General features: G+C 47.2%; 1 protein-coding gene across 1 annotated transcript in view; it reads left to right on the plus strand.

The window, feature by feature from the left end:
* PKD2L1 (polycystin 2 like 1, transient receptor potential cation channel) overlaps window positions 1–20,895 on the plus strand; it is a 43,216-nt gene extending 22,321 nt beyond the window's left edge. The window contains exons 5-15 of the mRNA XM_081005467.1: window positions 2,089–2,313; window positions 3,116–3,344; window positions 6,347–6,517; window positions 8,536–8,717; window positions 9,371–9,491; window positions 12,143–12,241; window positions 14,106–14,227; window positions 15,665–15,782; window positions 15,902–16,038; window positions 17,698–17,845; window positions 20,135–20,895. Of these exons, the coding sequence (XP_080861593.1) occupies window positions 2,089–2,313; window positions 3,116–3,344; window positions 6,347–6,517; window positions 8,536–8,717; window positions 9,371–9,491; window positions 12,143–12,241; window positions 14,106–14,227; window positions 15,665–15,782; window positions 15,902–16,038; window positions 17,698–17,845; window positions 20,135–20,320 (1,738 nt within the window). The 3' untranslated portion in view covers window positions 20,321–20,895. The remainder of the gene's footprint in view (window positions 1–2,088; window positions 2,314–3,115; window positions 3,345–6,346; window positions 6,518–8,535; window positions 8,718–9,370; window positions 9,492–12,142; window positions 12,242–14,105; window positions 14,228–15,664; window positions 15,783–15,901; window positions 16,039–17,697; window positions 17,846–20,134) is intronic.
* Window positions 20,896–21,813: the final 918 nt, after the last annotated feature.

The raw sequence follows: 21,813 nt of genomic DNA on the forward strand, positions 1-21,813 counted from the left end.
GAAGATACACCCGGTGTTCCATAGGTCCCTACTCTCACCGTACAGGGAGGGTCGGGAATTCCCGGGGCGAGAGGGAGAAGTCACCACACACCCGCAGATAGAGGAGAGGGAACACCACAACCTGGCCACGGAAATACTCTATTCAAGGTGGCGAGGGCGCCAGGTGGAGTATTTGGTAGCTTGGGAGGGAGAACCCGGGTCGGAAAACACGTGGGTTCCCGTGGAGGCAATCAATGACGGGTATCTTGTGGAGGAATTCCACAGCCTGTTCCCGGACAAACCGAAACCACTAGCGAGATTCTGGGAGGAGCAATTTGGAACTACAGGCGATGAAGAGGATTTTGTGGGTTTTTCTGCCTCTGAAGAGGAGGGAGGAGAGGCTTCGGAGGAAGAAGAATCAGAGTGGGAGGCCCACCCCGCGGGGAGAGATCGGAGAGGGTGGGGAGCGGGTTTTGAATCCTCAGAGGATGGCGACAGCTCCTTCCGGGGATTCCCCGCATCGTCGGCCGAGGAAAGGGACGAAGTTGGATCAAAAGGTCGGGCCGGGGGTGGAGGGGGTCCTGGGGGGGAGGTGGATGTCAGGGAACTGACATCGGAGCTAGAGGCGGAGGCAAGGCTCCCAAGCGATGCTGGAGAAGGGCCCAGCAAGGAGAGAGGCAGCTCATCAGCTGGGGAAGGAAATCAGCATAACACCAGGGAGATGGGGGAATCGGCGAGGGGGCTCCAGGACTCCTCACCGGAGACCAGCGGGGAGAGCACGGGTCCTCCGCTACCCACACCCTCCCTGCGCAGAAGACTTCCGCGCAGGGAGAGTAGGAGGAGACTTGGCGTCAAACAGCTTTTATGCTGGAAAAGGTTTAAGAAACACCCACTGACGGATACTGCTAGCGACTGAAACAGCCACAAAGTGAAGGGCTGTCCAGACAGAAAAGGTTTAACTAGGCAACCTAGCCAGGAGTGGCGGCAACTTGCGCACGAGCAACTCCTATATTTATTACAGGTACGCATGCACTTGTTGCTGCCTCTGCCACCGCCTGAGGCGACTGGAGGTGGCCTGGGTTGGCCTTGACACTCCAAAGGTGGCAGGGAGAGAAAAGGAGGCCAGAAAAGAGTAGGCAGCAGCCCTGCTCTTCTGAAATGGCGGCTGTGTGTGACAAGCGCAGGAGGCCACGAGTGGCGTGACCCTCAGGGGCCCAGATCTGCCACCTCTCCCAGCTGTCCCCAGCCTGCCTCCTGAGGCAGCTACCTCAAGGAGACTAATAGATGGGCTGGCCCACAGTAGAACCATTGAGTAATGAACTGTTCCCGAGTTAATTTCAAGGCGATAAAAGGGAAAGGGACCCCTGACCATTAGGTCCAGTTGTGACCGTCTCTGGGGTTGCGGTGCTCATCTCGCTTTATTGGCCGAGGGAGCCGGCGTACAGCTTCCGGGTCATGTGGCCAGCATGACTAAGCCGCTTCTGGCGAACCAGTGCAGCGCACGGAAACGCTGTTTACCTTCCCGCCGGAGTGGTACCTATTTATCTACTTGCACTTTGACATGCTTTCGAACTACTAGGTTGACAGGAGCAGGGACCGAGCAACGGGAGCTCACCCCGTCACGGGGATATGAACCGCCGACCTTCTGATCGGCAAGTCCTAGGCTCTGTGGTTTAACCCACAGCGCCACCCGCGCCCCTTCAAGGCGATAGTTCTTACCTTTAGATAAACCATGAACCCGGGGTTCGGATAACATGCTAAGCCTAACCATGGAGCCAAACAGGAGGAGCAGGACCTGTGGGGGAGCAAAGAGGCCAGCCATAATCTCCATTCTGGAAGCCTGCGCATTCGCTCCATGCCTTGTTTCAGCGCAGAGTGAGCCAACGTCGCATAAAGGGTTCCGAAAATATTTGCTGTAAAGAATATTGGCCAGAGTCCCAAGAACTGTGTTACTGGTTGTGTGCACCTCTGGGGCATTCAGTTAAATCTTTTTTTTGGGGGGGGGGAATTCATGTGCAATATGCACATGGCATCCCGAGTCTGGAATAGATAACATTTTGGCTTTGTCCGTCAGCCCCCTCTTTCTCTTGTTGCGCCTTCTGTGTGCAGGTGGCAGTACCACACAGAGGAAGAGCTAGACGGTTCCTCTCACTGGGGCCGGCTGACAAGTTACAGCGGAGGAGGTTATTACATGGATCTCAAAATGACCCGTCGGGAAAGCGCTAGAGCTCTCCGAGTCCTGAAAGAAAACTTGTGGCTGAATCGGGGAACTCGCGTGGTTTTCATTGACTTTTCTGTGTACAATGCCAATATCAACCTTTTCTGCGTTCTGAGGTGAGTGACCATCTATTACCCATTTCATATGTCATTTAATGTGTCAGTACAAAGGGAAGTTGTTAATATTGCAGTTGTTGTATAAGGAATTGTTATCTCGACTGGAGTGTGATTGAAATTAATAAGATTTTGGAACGCAGAAATAAAGAAAATCGTTAAACCATCAATTCTAGCACGTGGGGGGGGGGGTCATAGCTGTCAACGTTTCCCTTTTCTTGCGAGGAATCCTATTCGGAATAAGGGAATTTCCCTTTTAAAAAAGGAAAACATTGACAGCTGGGGGGGGACCTAAATTACAGTGGTACCTCAGGTTACATACGCTTCAGGTTATAGACGCTTCAGGTTACAGACTCCACTAACCCCGAAATAGTACCTCGGGTTAAGAACTTTGCTAAAGGATGAGAACAGAAATCGTGCGGCGGCAGCAGGAGGCCTCATTAGCTAAAGTGGTGCTTCAGGTTAAGAACAGTTTCAGGTTAAGAACGGACCTCCGGAACGAATTAAGTACTTAACCCGAGGTACCACTGTATTTAATTTGGTATCAGGATGATTGGTATTAGTAATTGTATTATAATTTGGCATTGTTATAATGAGGCTATTATTGGAATGCAATTGAAAACTAATAAGAATTATTACCAAAGACTGCAGAATAGTTACAAAACCAATTTGCAGAGCGGGTGAGTTCAACTTTCAATCACGTTTTGTATATATGCCTATTGATCTGCCATTCTTCTTTGAGGCACGTCAATGGAAAATGCAGCATTGGTTTTTGCCCATAAACATTCTCTTCCCTCCATATTAGGTTAGTGATCGAATTCCCAGCCACCGGTGGAGCCATCCCTTCGTGGCAGATCCGAACAGTAAAGCTCCTCCGCTATGTCAGCACCTGGGACTTCTTCATTGTCGCTTGTGAGATCGTCTTCTGCGTCTTCATCTTCTACTACGTGGTGGAAGAGATCTTGGAGCTGCGCATTCACAGGCTCAAGTACTTCACCAGTATCTGGAACATCTTGGACATCGTTGTCATATTGGTGAGATTTCTTTCCATTCATATTGAACGAACCACTGAATGATTACACAGGAAAGACACATCGCTTGGGTCCAAGAAGGCCACAACTTTTATTGATGACAGATGAAGGGTTTGGCAAGTTATTGGGGAACTAATTTGACCATCAGCCTGCCTGCTGAGCTATACAGTGGTACCTCGGGTTAAGTACTTAATTTGTTCCGGAGGTCCGTTCTTAACCTGAAACTGTTCTTAAGCTGAATCACTACTTTAGCTAATGGGGCCTCCAGCTGCCGCCACGCCACCGGAGCACGATTTCTGTTCTCATCCTGAAGCAAAGTTCTTAACCCGAGGTACTATTTCTGGGTTAGCGGAGTCTGTAACCTGAAGCGTATGTAACCTGAAGCGTATGTAACCCGAGGTACCACTGTATACCGTTTGGGGTCAACCCGAGGAGAAGAGGACCTAATGACACACATCAAGGAGGTCCCCCCTGTGGGATTGACACCTTGAGGAGTGCTATGGCCCTTGCCCCTGCCTGGGTGTCAGGAATGAGTCAGCTCCAAGCGAAAAGTTGCAGCTAAATGCAGAAAACAGCCAGGAACAGAGAGGTGGCTTTGATGTTAGTCAGACAGGGGAAAACCAGCAGCTGCATACTCCGGCTCCTCCTGATCTTGATGTGCAAGCTGATAAGACAGGAACGGAGAGCAGGCTAGAACGCAGTCAAAGCTCGCCAGAAGTACAAACAGGCAGGAAAGAGTTAAGAGACAGCCTCTCAGAGAACGGGGAAGAGGCGGGAGCTGACCCACTCAGTCTGAGATCTCGACGAATGGGAGGGCTGTAGGATAGGAAGCAAAACGAAAGACGTCAGAAGCGAAAGTTCAGTTGCTTCTGGTCTTGAATAATGGTGCCGGAGGCTTTGTTCCAGCCGCCTGGAGCTATCTGGGTTTTTTTTGCAATAAATCCTCCTATTTAATTAGCTTCACTTACTGTGTTATCAAGCTGAGAACTTGGACTCCTGACACTGGGTTTCCAGACAAAAACAGCTCCTCCTGGATCCCTTTAATAGGATACCTCTGCACTTTTAGAGGGGCAGGCAGAGGCTGCAACCGCCCCTCCACCAAAGACTAAGGTTGTCCGGGAGCTGACAAGGAGAGCAGCACAGATCAGAGAAAGACAGGGAAACAACATATCCTCCGACATTCATCTGATGAAAATAGGGACGTCCTAAGCAAAAGGGGGACATTCTGGGGTCAAATCAGAAACTGGGACAGCTTCTGTAAATCTGGGACTGTCCCTGGAAAACAGGGACACTTGGATGGTATGCAGGGCCGGATTTAGGTTTGATTCAGTAGCCCTAGGCTACTGAAGGTAATGGGGCCCTTTATATCTCCAGCTGTCCTTTGTCAACAACAAATTGGTGCTGTTTTTCGTGTTGAATATATGCTATATGGTAATTTATGGACCTCATAGGTATCTAAAGCCATTTGCACATAAAAAAATATGTATTTTAATATTAACAGGTACAACAGGATGTGGGTGGTGCTATGGGTTAAACCACAGAGCCTAGGACTTGCCGATCAGAAGGTCGGCGGTTTGAATCCCCGCGACGGGGTGAGCTCCCGTTGCTCGGTCCCTGCTCCTGCCAACCTAGCAGTTTGAAAGCATGTCAAAGTGCAAGTAGATAAATAGGTACCACTCCGGCGGGAAGGTAAACAGCATTTCCGTGCACTGCTCTGGTTCGCCAGAAGCGGCTTAGTCATGCTGGCCACATGACCCGGAAGCTGTACGCTGGCTCCCTCGGCCAATAAAGGGAGATGAGCGCCGCAACCCCAGAGTCGGGCACGACTGGACCTAATGGTCAGGGGTCCCTTTACCTTTACCTAACAGGTACAACAGCTTGACCTACATTCAACTGTGCTGCACTGCAGTCTGCAGCTGCATGCTACATGTTGCCATGCAACCATTCCCTGCAGAATGTAGGTACCCTATATATAGAAATCAGCAAACCAGTGATATTTTAGGGAGCAGGCTAGCAGGCGGGGCCCATGACTTACATCACAGGAGCCTACACAACACCAATACAGTGGTACCTCGCAAGACGAATGCCTCGCAAGATGGAAAACTCGCAAAACGAAAGGGTTTTTGGTTTTCTGAGTTGCTTCGCAAGACGATTTTCCCTATGGGCTTGCTTCGCAAGACGGAAACGTCTTGCAAGTTTGTTTCCTTTTTCTTAAAACCGTTAATACAGTTGTGACTTGACTTCGAGGAGCAACTCATAGCACGCGGCGTGGTAGCCTTTTTTGAGGTTTTTGAAGACTTTGGTGATTTTTGAAGCTTTTCCAAAGCTTTTCCGACACCGTGCTTCGCAAGACGAAAAAAACCTCAAGACGAAAAAACTCGCGGAACGAAATAATTTCGTCTTGCGAGGCACCACTGTACCTGCTGCATGTAGGTTTTATTTGTTTTTTATCTTATATTTTGGAAATGTACATCCAGGTTTTTTTTCTTTAATTTGGGGGGGGGGGGTCCAAGAGAGTGGGGCCCTAAGCTATAGCTTGTTTAGCTTATATGTAAATCCGGCACTGGTGGTATGCAATATGCGAAGCAGCTGACTATGTTAAGTATGATTGCAATCTCACCTTTGCAGAAATTATATGTGTTTCTCAACTAATTAGCAGGCGACAAGAGAAACTGCCTTGCCCCAATAGTCTTCCTTCCAAAATGCACTTTCACCTAATGAACCTTCATTGGGACACCTTCATTGGGAGGGTGTGATAGGGCATGGTATCTTTCCTAGGCACCAAGCACAAGGGTGGCAAAACAATTTGTTCAGCAGTTCTAAAGCACCCGGCAACCAGCAGTGCTGTCAAAGTCCCTTTGGGCCAACCTTTCTCACACCTGACGTCATATGTGATGTTCCCCACCCCTGGTGTAGTCAAGCAATATGGCTACAGAAAGTCCGAAAGAATGATGAGGCTCCACTCTCTGTAGAATTTCCTTTAAATCCCAGGGTTTTCTCCTCAGCTTTCTATTGTAGCCATCGGATTCCACATCTTTCGCACCATTGAGGTCAACAGGTTGATGGGACAGCTTCTGAGAAACCCCAGCATCTATGCGGACTTTGAATTCCTGGCTTTTTGGCAGACTCAGTACAACAACATGAACGCTGTGAACTTGTTCTTTGCCTGGATCAAGGTATCTATCTATCTATCTATCTATCTATCTATCTATCTATCTATCATCTATCTATCATCTATCATCTATCATCTATCATCTATCATCTATCATCTATCATCTATCTATCATCTATCATCTATCTATCTATCTATCTATCTATCTATCTATCTATCTATCATCATCTATCATCTATCATCTATCATCTATCATCTATCATCTATCATCTATCATCTATCATCTATCTATCTATCTATCTATCTATCATCTATCTATCTATCTATCTATCTATCTATCTATCTATCTATCATCTATATATTTATCTATCTGATTTCTATACTGCCCTTCATCTGAGGATAACAGGGCGATATACAAGATAAAAACTTGGCTTCCTGACTATGAATCCGTCTGTTGTCAGCCAAAGATTCCAGCACTCCTAGGATGGAGCATCTATATTATGCATAGAATCATTAATAAATATTATATATATATATATATATATATATATAATGCATAGAATCATAGAGTTGGAAGGGACCCCAAGCGCCATCTAACCCAAGCCCTGCAGAAATCTCAACTGATGCATCTATGATAGATGGCTACCCAACCTCTGCTTCTAAACCTCCAAGGAAGGAGAGTTCACAACCTCTCAAGGGAGACCGTTCCACTATTGAACATCTCTTATTGTCAGGAAGTTCTTCCTGATGTTTAGTTGGGATCTCCTTTCTTGTAACTTGAAGCCATGGGTTCTGGTCCCACTCTCCAGAGAAGGAGAAAACAAGCTTGTTCCCTCCTCCATGTGACAGCCCTACAGATACTTGAAGATGTCTATCATATCTCTGCTCATTCTCCATCACCCTCATCTTCTCCCCTGCCCTCCAAGAGTGCCATCTCTAGGGGACCCTGGGTGCTTGAGCACCCACCAAAATTTTAGGGTGGGTGCCCAGCACCCACACCGCATGGCCCCCAAAGCAACTTCTGGTGCCTCGTGAAACACCAGAAGTCACGTCCGAGGCACACAGCAGAGCAGAAATACAGGGCAAACAACATGCTGTATTGAATGAATACAGAATGTAATATTTTACATTGAAATGCGGGACGATCCTGTATTATACAGGACGGGTGGCAACCCTACCACAGCAACTGGAAACATGCTGAAAATGTACCCCTCAACACTTTTAACTGTGGTTCTTTACAAGGCATATCATTCTCCCTCTCTGGTTTTTGTCAAAAACTATTTATGTGCTGTACTCAAGCTGGCTGAGGACGGCATGCTTTCATTGGCTGGGTGAAGTCCTGAGTAGTTCAAAAGTCATTCAGGTGTCGCTGCTCCATTGAAGCCTAAGGCAGCAGCTGCTGGCTAGACAATATGGGGTGCATGCGTTTTAAATGTTGAAATGAAAAATTTCCAGGATGACAGAATTTGCAGAGGGAGCCACCTACCGGATGTTGTGTGCAATGTCTGCCCCTTTTGTCATGAATAAAACAGGCCTGTTTGGAAGACTGAGGAACAACCACAGTACAACCCCTTACAACCTGATACCCATACAGACAACCCCATATTGGAGGGGACATTTTCTGTTTTCAACAGATGTATGCTGGAGAGTATGGAACAGACACACCCTGCTCCCTCAAACCATCAGCCACAGAAGACCTGCATCTGAGGTACAGTGGTACCTCAGGTTAAGTACTTAATTCGTTTCGGAGGTCCGTACTTAACCTGAAACTGTTCTTAACCTGAAGCACCACTTTAGCTAATGGGGCCTCCTGATGCCGCCATGCTGCCGGAGCACGATTTCTGTTCTCATCCTGGAGCAAAGTTCTTAACCTGAAGCACTATTTCTGGGTTAGCGGAGTCTGTAACCTGAAGCGTATGTAACCTGAAGCATATGTAACCCGAGGTACCACTGTATACCATTAGCGCCCTGTCAATCTTTGTCACTTAAGAGGAAGTCCATAAATTCCCCCAGACTTTCTCCTCATCCCATCTCACTTTAACCTGTCCTTAACCTGTCCTTCTCTTTTCCTTCCCCATCCAGATATTCAAATACATTAGCTTTAACAAAACGATGACACAGCTCTCCTCCACCTTAGCTCGCTGTGCGAAGGACATTCTAGGCTTTGCCATCATGTTCTTCATCGTCTTCTTTGCCTACGCCCAGCTGGGATACCTTCTCTTCGGGACCCAAGTGGAAAACTTCAGCACCTTTGTCAAATGCATGTGAGTGGGCCTCCCTTTCCTTCTCCTCCTCCTCCTCACCCTCCTTTAAGGTTTTTGGTCTCATGCCACCACATAGGTTAGTAAGCACTGAGTTGCTACCTTCCTCAACTCCCTGCTGTAAATCTACACTGTCTTCCTCTTCCTCCTCCCTGGGAGGGTCAGGATGGGGAGGCGATCGCCACCATTCCCCCTCTGCCCAGTCCCTGACACCTTCTGACCCTAATCTCTCTCATTAAGGATATCATAAGCTATTGCGGATGCAAGCAGCCCCCCACTTTCTGCTTGAATTTGGCCCCACAGCTTGACCTGCCCTGCACCTGATGCCCAGTGATTTCAGGAAATGGACAGGTGGCTCCTACTTCATGGACTAAATGGGGAGGCCTGGTGGGACGAAGAGGTTCCCCACTGAGGCACTAACCTTACAACTTCAGTTATATGTTTTGTGCACAGAAGGTTCTGTCATGGGAAGTAGGTGTACTACAAGCCCAGCACAACACTACAAAGCTCTAATTCTAGACTGCCGAAGCCCTGAGCTCCTCCATTCAAGGTCTAGGGATACACGGTGACATATTTACCACTTGAACTTATTTTTTTGCACCCAGCGAGGCATTCTGCCATACATACCTGACCCTCGCCCTCTTCCTACCTTCCAGCTTCACCCAATTTCGAATAATCCTCGGCGACTTTGACTACAATGCCATTGACAACGCTAACCGGGTCTTGGGGCCGATATATTTTGTCACCTACGTCTTCTTTGTCTTCTTTGTGCTGTTGGTAAGTTGTGCGTTATTGCTTTCTATTGCTCCTGCCAACCTAGCAGTTCGAAAGCACATCAAAGTGCAAGTAGATAAATAGGTACCGCTCTGGCGGGAAGGTAAACAGTGATACCGTGTGCTGCTCTGGTTCACCAGAAGCGGCTTAGTCATGCTGGCCCCATGACCTGGAAGCTGTACGCCGGCTCCCTCGGCCAATAAAGCGAGATGAGTGTCGCAACCCCAGAGTCGGCCACGACTGGACCTAATGGTCAGGGGTACCTTTTACAGAGATTACCGCTGTTTCTCAAGTGTCCCTATTTTCCAGGGACAGTCCTGGATTTACAGAAGCCGTCCCTGTTTCTGATTTGATCCCGGAATGCCCCACTTTCCCTTAAGACGTCCCTTTTTTCTTCGGAAAGATGTTAGAGGGTATGAAGTGATGTGACCTCTGAGCCAAGCAGATAGGAGCAAATGCATTGGTATTTTGCAAAGATATGAAGCTGCAAATTTGCCAGCTGGAAACCACTCCAAGACCTCCTGCATTTTGGAATATATTAGATGCTGTTCTCAAGTTATACACCATCAGGCAAACAAACAAACAGATTATTGTCACAACAGCTCAATGTAGGGCTTTGCTCTAGATTTGGGAAATCTTTCTGCTTTACACCAACAAAATATTGCAAACAAGATGGCAGGAGTCCCAGCTTGGCCTCGTGACCATGGGAAGCCCGGGGCTGTGGGTGCCATGCCAGTGTGGTGTAGTGGTTAAGAGCAGTAGACTCGTAATCTGGGGAACCGGGTTCGCTTCCCCGCTCCTCCACATGCAGCTGCTGGGTGACCTTGGGCTAGTCACACTTCTCTGAAGTCTCTCAGCCCCACTCACCTCACAGAGTGTTCGTTGTGGGGGAGGAAGGGAAAGGAGAATGTGAGCTGCTTTGAGACTCCTTCGGGTAGTGATAAAGCGGGATATCAAATCCAAACTCTTCTTCTTCTTCTCCTCTGGCACCGAAATTTGTGGGTGCCCAGCCCCTTCATGGGGAATTTTGTGGGTGCTTGGGCACCCAGGGTCCCAGGGCGTTGGCCCTTATGATACAGGGAGTGTGAAGCAGTGGTTCCAGACTTAACGAAACAAAAGTGCTTGTATATTTTATTCGGGATTGCTCAAAGCAGTGCTACCTGGAGCAAGCAGCAGTTCTTTACATCGAGCAAGTCTCAAGCAAGAGTGCTTATAAGTGGTGTCGTGAAGAAGAGTTTTGCACCTCCATCTTCTTTTCTTCTCAGTTTGTCTAGGTCAGGGGTGGGGGAACCTGTAGCCCTCCAAAAGTTTTTGGGCTCCAGCTCTAATCAACCCAAACCAGCATGGACAATGGCAAACCCTCCAAGTGTCACTATTTTCCAGGGACGTCCCTGATTTAGAGAAGCCGTCCCAGTTTCTCATTTGATTCCGGAATGTCCTGCTTTTCCTTAGGACGTCCCTATTTTCATTGGAGAAATGTTGGAGAGTTTGGTAGGATGTCCCTATTTTCACTGGAGAAAAGTTGGGGAGGGTATTGAGTTATCTGACCCCCCAAGCCGTGTGGTGGCAATCCTATATAGGGAAGTTTTTTCAATGTTTTATTATGTTTTTATATGTGTTGGAAGCCACCCAGAGTGGCTGGGGCAACTCAGTAGGATGTGTGGAGTAAAGGTAAAGGTAAAGGGACCCCTGACCGTTAGGTCCAATCGTGGTTGACTCTGGGGTTGCGGCGCTCATCTCGCTTTAGTGGCTGAGGGAGCCAGCGTACAGCTTCTGGGTCATGTGGCCAGCATGACTAAGCCGCTTCTGGCGAACCAGAGCAGTGCACGGAAACGCCGTTTACCTTCCCGCCGGAGTGGTACCTATTTAGCTACTTGCACTTTGTGCTTTCGAACTGCTAGGTGGGCAGGAGCAGGGACCAAGCAATGGGAGCTCACCCCATCGCAGGGATTCAAACTGCCGAACTTCTGATCGGCAAGTCCTATTCTCAGTGGTTTAGACCACAGCACCACCCACATCCCTAGATGTGTGGGGTATAAATAGTAAAATTATCATTATGGAAGGGGACGTCCCTATTTTCATGCGAGAAATGTTGGAGGGTATGCAATGGTCAGGGATTGTGGGGGCTATAATACTATGTCCCCCCCCCCAGCACTGAACTAGAAGAAGAAGAAGAAGAGTTTGGATTTTATATCCCGCCCTTCACTCCCTTTAAGGAGTCTCAAAGCGGCTAGCATTCTCCTTTCCCTTCCTCCCCCACAACAAACACTCTGTGAGGTGAGTGGGGCTGAGAGACTTCAGAGAAGTGTGACAGGCCCAAGGTCACCCAGCAGCTGCATGTGGAGGAGCGGAGACACGAACCCGGTTCCCCAGATTACGAGACTACCGCTCTTAACCACTACACCACACTGGCTCTCTTGTGGCTCTAGGTGGCTTGTGGCACATTTCCTTCTTTTTGGCACTGCCACTAAATAGGTGGAGTGGGAAAGACTACATTATTTGTGACAGCAGTTGAGCCTATATATATTTTAAGATTCTTGAAGTGTCAAAGTTGAGAGGTATAATTTACTTTCATTTGCTCCATGGAGCAAAGAAGGTGCTTTATGTGTCTAGTCCACATGGAGGAACTGACCCTTCTGTTTCTCTTCCCACAGAACATGTTCCTGGCTATTATCAACGACACATATTCTGAAGTCAAAGAGGAGCTTTCAAACCAGAAGAATGAACTGCAGCTCACAGACATCCTGAAACAGGTTCCTTCATTAATTGAAATCCACATTTCCTCTCCTGTGAAATGTGGATTGTATTTCAGAGGGTTTGCGCATTGAGAAAACGCTCACCATTATAAGGCTTTCCTGGGAAACAATAGGTGATGGGGAGAGGGGAATTTGGGGTCTTTGTTTGAATCCTGTCAATGAAGGGGGGGGGGGGATAAACCTGATAGAGGATTAAGGTCAACTCTAGACAAGATACCCCACCCCAGCTTCAAAATCAGGTGACCTGCTACAGAAACACACACACCCCTTTTCTTTTGAACCCCCACATCCTGAAACAACAAAGGCTCTACTTCAGAAGCCGTAAGGAGGGAAAAGAAGAGCGGTCTCTTCCTCCTCCCGATTTCTGCAGCTTCAGATGCTACATGTCAGCACCCTGGCATACAGAACCCCAGCAACCCTTGGGATGCATAATTTCCTCAAGGCCCACAAAACTATGGGTCCTTCTGCCCCACTGTTATGCATCACGCTGGATGCCGGGAAGAGGGAAGAGGGAAGAGGGAGGAACAGCTTATCTCCCCCTTGGACTACTGCAATGCGCTCTACATGGGACTACCTGTTATGTACTGAAGTTCTCACCCTAGGCCAGCAGGAGGATACTGTAGATAGTTTTCACTCAGGTCTACATATGCAAATAAGGGATTGAAGGTGACGTTCAGTGATTGGATAGTTACAGAAAGTGGTTACTGTTGCGTTGTAGTGGAGCTCTATATAAGCAGGCTGGCTGAACCCTTCAGTTCAGTTCTGTTCTGGCCTGTGAATAAACAAGAGCTGTCTGAAGAATCGCTGTGTCGTCTGATACGTTCACCCACAACTTAACATTACCTTTGAAGGGGACTCAGAAAATACAACTAATCCAGAATGCGGCAGCTAAACTGGTGACTGGGAGTGGCCGCCAGGACCATATAACACCGATCCTAAAGGATCTTCACTGGTTCCCAGTACATTTCTGAGCACAATTCAAAGTGTTGGTGCTGACCTTTAAAGCCCTAAACGGCCTCAGCCCAGTATACCTGAAGGAGTGTCTCCACCCCCATCGTTCAGCCCGGACACTGAGATCCAGCACCGAGGGCCTTCTGGTGGTTCCCTCATTGTGAGAAGTGAGGTTACAGGGAACCAGACAGAGGGCCTTCTCGGTATTGGGGCCCGCCCTGTGGAACACCCTCCCATCAGATGTCAAGGAGATAAAGAATTACATAACTTTTAGAAGAAGAAGAGTTTGGATTTGATATCCCACTTTATCACTACCTGAAGGAGTTTCAAAGCGTCTAACAATCTCCTTTCCCTTCCTCCCCCACAACAAACACTCTGTGAGGTGAGTGAGGCTGAGAGACTTCAGAGAAGTGTGACTAGCCCAAGGTCACCCAGCAGCTGCATGTGGAGGAGCAGGGAAGCGAACCCAGTTCACCAGATTACGAGTCTAACGCTCTTAACCACTATACCACACTGGTTCTTTAGAAGACATCCAAGGCTGCCTTGTATCAGGAGGTTTTAAATGCTTGATGGTTTTATTATGTTTTTAGATATGCTGTAAGATGCCCAGATGGGTGGGGTATAAATAATAAAAAATGTTATTATTATTAGTGTGCAAGCCACTCTCCACCATATTATTATTATTATTATTATTATTATTATTATTATGCTCTTCAGACACACTGCAGAGAGAACTGGAAGGTCTGCGGGGTGGGGACATGTGAACTCACTTTGATGTCTTGTGAAGGATTATTCTGATTTCATTGTGACCATATTCCAGACTGTTCATGTTGCTGCCATACCTCTTCTCTCTGCCTGCAGCAGGGTGAGGTGGCAAGGCTGAATTTTTCTATGCATCTTTTAACTCTAGGGCTATAATAGGACCCTAATGAAGCTGAAGCTGAAAAAAGACCGGATCTCTGATGTGCAAAAAGCTTTGCAGAAAGGGACCAAGGAGCTGGAATTTGAAGACTTTAAGAACAGCCTGAGAGAGTAAGTGGCTTCAGAGCTTGCAGAGAACCTTCTCGGAAGTACCTCATACTGCAGACTGGCATCAGCCAACAAACAATGTTTGATGCTAGACTTCCTCACATATCTTAGTCTCACTGTGGGAATGTTCAGGGAGGCAGGAGAGGATATGTTGTTTATTAATATCCTTCCTAACTTGCGCTAGCAAGTTCTATAACTTAGCAAAGTTTTACATTCCCCTTTTAAACGCACAGCAAATAGCTGGTTGCAGGCTCGTTTAAGCCTCTCACAATAAAGATCCTGGTAAGTCCCCTTATTATCCCTCTTAAAAGAATGAACACGCCACAATCTTGTTTAAAGTACACAAGTTTACTCACATCATCAGTTCACAGTTGGATCCCTGAAGGCAGACTTAGTTAAGTATATACCGTACATTTGGATCGATCCCATATGGGGGAATAATCCCAGTGACTGCAGGCTAGCAGTCCTGCAGTTCACATGACGGAAGGAAGATGGAGAAGAGTCGAAAAGAAGAAAGTGTGTTGCATGCCTTGCCCTTTTTGTTACATGGGCAGGTAAGGTCACGCCCACCTCTAGTCACATGCAAGAGGAAGGATGCTCCAAGCCAGGAGGAAACGGAGTTTTTGACTGGCTGGACCAAACATTCCTGTGCTGGTCCTGTGGGTTTCTATGAGGCGTGGTCCGAGTTCAGTCCGAGGTTGAGGGTGCAGTATTGAGGCCGGCCTTCAAAGTTGAAGCTGGGTCCAAAGTAGGGAGTCGGGTGAGGTCAGGAGATCCAGCAGGACAGGTTGCAGGCAGGAACAGGCTACCAACAATGTTGCTTCCACAATCTGGGACTGGGCTGGCTGGCTTTTATCTGCCCTGAGACATAGGGCAGCCCCAGTCCACAGGTGACTCGCCTCTCCTGGCCTGAAGGCAAGCACTCCTCCTGCGGGAACCTTAGTTCCCTCTGCCTCTCTGCCCTGAGCCTCTGCAGCTCAGGAGAGGCTGGAGGGTTACCACACCCAGAGGCAACCTCATCTTCCCCTGACGGGGCTGAGAGTGGAGCACCAGCAGACAATGGGTCCTCCATCACCTCAGGAGCCAGAGCAGACTCAGCTGATGCCTGCACATGAGGATCCAGCACAGGTGAGGACCCTTCAGGCTCAAGCCCCAGCCCTGGCTCAGCTGGTTCTGGAGGCGGGGAATCCTGTGCAGGCTCCTCAGGTTCAGCCTCCGAGTCCGAATCCCAGGCCATCACAATTCCCCCAGATGTCTTCTCTAGGAAAAGAAGGAATGTTGTACTTGACTGCTCCTCATGTATCACATCCCACACTCACAGCATATGCTGAAGGGGTGGCCAAAGTGTTTTGCCGAACTTTTCATCTATAATAAGAATGTTAGGTGTTCAGGGCCTGTGTTTCAGTTCAATTCTCTCTCCTGCTGTCCTTCCTTCCTTAGGCTTGGCCATGCTGAGCACGAGATCACAGCAGCCTTTGCAAAGTTCGATAAAGATGGGAACCAGATTCTGGATGAGGAGGAGCAGAAGAGGATGCGGAACGACTTGGAGGAGAAGAGAGTAAGGATGCATTTTCACTCTGTGTCACAGGAGTGCCTTGGACTGTGGTCCTGAGTTTTAAAAGCACGATGGTCAAACCTGAACACGATAAAAATGACTGGCTGCTTCTTCTTTCCTAGGTTGCTTTGAATGCAGAAATTGAGAATTTGGGGAAATCCTTCAGAGACAACAATTTGGACGGCCCATTTGCCATTGCGGATGCAAAGAACAATCAAGGAAACAAATCTAGCCTGGTGTCTGAGGAGGAGTTCCAAACGTCTGTATTATTATTTAATTTTATTAGTACCTGTCAAAGACACTCATCAGAATATACACACCCAAAAAGAGATCACTAAATTATGTATTATGCAAAACATAGGTATGGCGCCTATACTCCATACCTTCCAACATTTCTCTGATGAAAATAGGGATGTCCTATTCAATAATAATAATAATAATAATAATAATAATAATAATAATAATATTTATACCCCACCCACCTGACTGGGTTGCCCCAGCCACTCTTGGCAGCTTCCAACATATATAAAAACACAATAAAACAGTACACATTTAAAAAACTTTCCTCTACAGGGCTGCCTTAGATGTCTTCTAATGGTTGTATACAGTGCTTTTTTTCTTTAAAAAATGTTCAGGGGTACTCTCGTTTCACTCAATAAAATCACCATTTTATAGTTCAAATCAGGGAAAATAAATACAGTAAATGGACAAAAGTACAAAGAACATGCATTACTCATATTGAAATACTGCCCCTCAGTGAGGCCAAACTTTTATCAGTAAAACACCACACATCCACATTCCACACTGCTTCACACATTAAATGCTCGCTTCTGTCTGAGACTCAGGAAACACCAGGAAAGGAAATGAGGCAGCCATTGGAGGTGGTAACAATAAAACTAACCAATCACAGTGCTAGATTTCAACTGTATTGTATTGTTTTAATATTTGGTTGGAAGCCGCCAGAGTGGCTGGGGAAACCCAGCCAAATGGGCGGGGTATAAATAATAAATTATTATTATTGTTAACTCCTACTTCACACTTTGGGATGTAGGTGGTGCTGTGGGTTAAACCACAGAGCCTAAGACTTGCCGATCAGAAGGTTGGTGGTTCAAATCCCCACGAAGGGGTGAGCTCCCATTGCTCAGTCCCTGCTCCTGCCAACCTAGCAGCTTGAAAGCACGTCAAAGTGCAAGTAGATAAATAGGTACCGCTCCGGCGGGAAGGTAAACGGCGTTTCTGTGTGCTGCTCTGGTTTGCCAGAAGCGGCTTAGTCATGCTGGCCACATGACCCGGAAGCTGTACGCCGGCTCCCTCGGCCAATAAAGGGAGATGAGCGCCCCAACCCCAGAGTCGGCCACGACTGGACCTAACAGTCAGGGGTCCCTTTACTTTACCTTACTTCACACGTTAAACACTCGCTTCTGTCTGAGACTCAGGAAAAAACACTGTGACAGGAAACAAGGCCGCCATCAGGGGTAGCAACGGAACTGATGATTCACCATGCTAGAAAAAAACCTTTAAAATTTAACATTTTTAGCTTCTTCTCCCGTTAGATTCACAAAATGTTTAGGGGTATGCATACCCCTGCGTCCCCCCAGAAAAAAACCACTAGTTGTATGGCTACTTACTATTTGGCTCAGGGGTCGCCTAACTCCATACCATCCAACATTTCTCCAAAGAAAATAGGAGAAAAGTAGGGCATTTGGGGATGAAATCAGAAACCGGGGTGGCCTCTGTAAATCCAGGACTGTCCCTGGAAAATAGGGACACTCAGAGGGTCTAATATTCCCCTTCTGATATCAAACGAATTTGGAAGAGTTGGGCTCAAAACTAGAAGTGGAGAATGGGAATAATCTCTCCTTTGCTGATTGATGCACAAAGAGGTCAGCACAGGAACAAACCTCACTTTCTTCCGCAGACTCCTGAGACGGGTTCTGCAGCTGGAGCATTCCATTGGGGGGGTCATATCCAAGACGGACGCCTTGGTGGTTAAACTGGAGGGACTGGAGAGAAGCAAATTCAAGAACAAGGACTCCGTGAGCAAACTTCTCAACAACATTAGCAAAGTAGGTATCTGTAGGTTCCAATTGCAACATCCTATCTACTCAGGGTGCAGAATCCACACTGGGCAATCCTCCCCCCAAAAAAATCTCAACAACTCTGGGCAATCCCCCTCCCCTTTTCTGAAATTTTAGTCCCCCCAAATAAGAGGTGTCTTATACACGGGGGCATGTTATACACTGAAAAGTACGGTGTCCACTCTACGCAATAGAATGGGGCCAAGGCTTTGACCTGGTTCGCCAGTGACATGAAACCCAAGCTTAAAACAAACTGTAGTTCAGGCTTCCTCAGCCTTGGCCCTCCAGATGTTTTGAGACTACAACTCCCATCATCCCTGACCACTGGTCCTGCTAGCTAGGGATCATGGGAGTTGTAGGCCCAAAACATCTGGAGGGTCGAGGTTGATGAAGCCTGCTGTAGTTCAATGCGAATCAACAATTGTGCTGGCCCACACTGCTCAGAAGTGTCTTGAAATTGATTTACAGGTGGCATTTAACTCCGAGTAGGCTTGCTAAAGGGACGCGGGTGGCGCTGTGGCGCCACAGAGCCTAGGATTTGCCGATCAGAAGGTCAGCGGTTCGAATCCCTGCAACGGGGTGAGCTCCTGTTGCTCGGTCCCTGCTCCTGCCAACCTAGCAGTTTGAAAGAACGTCAAAGTGCAAGTAGATAAATAGGTACCACTCCGGCGGGAAGGTAAACAGCGTTTCCGTGCGCTGCACTGGTTCGCCAGAAGCGGCTTAGTCATGCTGGCCACATGACCCGGAAGCTGTACGCCGGCTCCCTCGGCCAATAAAGCGAGATGAGTGCCGCAACCACAGAGTCGGTCACGACTGGACCTAATGGTCAGGGGTCCCTTTACCTTTACCTAGGCTTGCTAAGATGTCTAAGACTGAATCAGATGAGTGCTGGAGATTCAGTGAGGTTGAGGGAATGTTCTTTCACCTGTGGTGGACTTGTAAAAGGGTAAAAGAGTATTGGGAAATAATTCATAATGAATTGGAAAAAAAATGTTTAAAAGCACCTTTCCAAAAAAAACAGAGTCCTTTTTGTTGGGGATAATACAGACAGAGATTCCCAGATGGCAAAAAAGGTTATATACGTATGCCACTACTGCGGCCCATGTTTTGTTAGCCCCAAAATGGAAAACGAGCAAGAGCCCAACTAAAGAAGAATGGCAACATAAGCTGAAAGGATATGTGCAGCTCGCAGACTTAACATATAGAATAAGAGAACAAGAAGAACATACCTTTAGAGAAGAGCGGAAAACGTTTTTTGAGTATCTGGGGGGAATTGTGTACATTTGAAAACATTGGCAGCATTAAGATGAATTCAACAGTGTAAAAAAGTTTTGATAGATAGAATACTGAATGGTTTAGTTTTTGTAAAATATGCAGGGATTTGTGATATGCAGAATGAACCATGGAAAGAGAAGAAGGGAAGTCACTGATATCTCAAGGATGTTTAAATTAGTGTTTTAAATTGTAAAACTGAAAGAGTGTGTGTGTGTGGTGTGTGTGTGTTTTTTCAGAGCACTCCTTCCCTGCTGGTTTCTGGTTTCTTGCATCATCTGAACCCACCTTTACATTTCCCTGTGGACTGGTGGTTTAAAGTGAAAAGATTCCCATTGGTGTCTCCTCTCCACCTCAGTAATGCTTGATAATCTGCATAGTCAAACTTTGGAACTCCCTGCCACAAGAGGAAGTGATGCTTCTGAATACCAGATTCAGGAACCCATGGAGGGAGGAGAGTCCTGCTTGTAATCCTATTGTTGCAGCAAGTCCTTCCCCACTTCTGTCCATAAGCCTCTGAATGAGCAGCTGTCTTTCCCTTTGTTATGTACTGAGTTGCATAGGATCCAAAATGCAGCAGTCTGATTGGTCCTGGAACAATAGGATCCAAAATGCAGCGGTCTGATTGGTCCTAGAACAATAGGATCCAGAATGCAGCAGTCTGATTGGTCCTAGAACAATAGGATCCAAAATGCAGCAGTCTGATTGGTCCTAGAACAATAGGATCCAGAATGCAGCAGTCTAATTGGTCCTAGAACAATGCAGCAGTATGATTGGCCTGCAGGAGCCACCCAATCCAGCTCCAGATGGAAGTGAATCCACAACCTGATTGGCCTACAGGAGAATCCCGGAATTAGCCAATCACGTGCAGCCCATTGTGTAAATAATGTATATAAAGCAGATACTTTGGGGAAACTTTCATTTCCTCCTCACCACTATGAGCTGAATAAAGAGCATGAAATCCACTCTCGACTGAGTATATTTCACCCTTTTTCTTGCTTGCAGGAAGAACACTTCAGCCAAGGAAGCCAAGCCGAGTGGGTCATCAAGGAAGAAGGTGGATCGGAGAGGCAGGAGAACGATGTCTGCTTAACCTCCCTGAGTGGCAGCAGTGCTTTCTACCCCAAGACAGAGCTCCCCGGCTCTCAGACACCCAAGAGCGCCCCACGACAATCCAATAAAAGCTTCTAACTCGTTTATGAACAACCCCACTTCGCTAATAAAACAACACCACAATTTCCGCTACTTTACTACTTTTAGACTAGTCAGGGCTAAAAAACAAACAAACACCTATGTGCGATTTTAATTGTGCTTTTAAGACTCTCCATGTCTCGCTCTTTCCAAAACGCAACCTCTCAAGGGCCTCAGTCCAGATCAGAGCAGTGGGGTGAGAGAGAATTTAACCTCTTCTCCTTTTCCTACTGAAAACTGCCCCTGCCCCGCTGCATTTCTTAAAAAATTATGCAATGTTCAGTCGTTAAAAATTGCAGCAAATCGGAGCTGGCAAGGAGGGTGATTTAGAGAGGATAAATGTCACAGGGGCACAGAATAACCCTTCCTTTATTGGGGAAATCCGTAGCTACTTTTTTGTGGCATGGGATTCAAAAGTGCAATTAACATAGCTGTCAACTGTCCCTTATTTGGTGGGAAAGTCCCTTATCCCAGCTCCATTTCCCACTGCTGTCCCTTATTGATGATGTCCCTTAAATTTCCCGGGTTTCAAAGGAAGCAGCTCCTCTCCCTCCCTCCCTGCTGGTCAGAGAGGAGGGAGGCTCCAACTGCGTTGCTTGGCTGCGTTGGTCAGCCAATAAGGAGTCTAAGAACGACTGGGGGGTGGAGCTTGCATGCCTTGTGCCGATCAAATCGGCCGCGTTGCCTGGGGACTCGCCTTTGCTCAGTGCTTCCCAGCAGAGAGGTGATGGTGGTTTTCCTTGCTGCATCCCCTTTCCCGGGTTGCTGCACTGTGGGAACCACCACTTGAGGCTTCGTTTGGCTGCTAACTGGGTTTTCTGCCTTTGGCTCAGAGGGGCTCAGAAGTTGAACATACCTGTGTTCGGAAAATCCCTTATTTTGGTTGCTGATCCCTCATTTTCGAGGCTGCTGGTCCCTTATTTTCAAATCTGTAAGTTGACAGCTATGGCAATTAAAGTCTCTTCTCATTTCGCCCCTGGAAGAGAAAGAACACAGTCTTCACAACACAACCATGTTTGGCTACATGCAATGAACTGCAATGGAGAAGGATCAATATTTCCTCTGGGCTTTGGGGGGGGGGCAGATTTCAGATCTGGATTCAAATTTTGCCGCTGGCTTCTGTATGTTTCAAATGGACCCCTGTCCTGCTCAGATAGATTGAAAGCCCTGAGGAAGTCTGAAAGTTGTTGTCGCTTTGCACAAAAATATTTTTCGACATGGATTTCAATTCAATGCAGGAAAATCATGCCCACATTATATATTATAATAAATATAATTGAATGGTATGTGCTGTAAAAACTAATAATAATATGTGCAACATGTGCTTAAAATAAAACAAATAGGACAATTACGATAGACAAGGAAGAACACAACGTTTCCATCTGAGGCATCAAATTCCCACCACCTGCCCACAGCTGTCAACTTTTCCCTTTTCTTGCGAGGAATCCTATTCAGAATAAGGGAATTTCCCTTTAAAAAAGGGGAAAGTTGAC

This window comes from Podarcis pityusensis (genome assembly GCF_964106645.2).
Source record: "Podarcis pityusensis genome assembly, chromosome: 5".
NCBI classification, from domain to species: Eukaryota; Metazoa; Chordata; class Lepidosauria; order Squamata; family Lacertidae; genus Podarcis; species Podarcis pityusensis.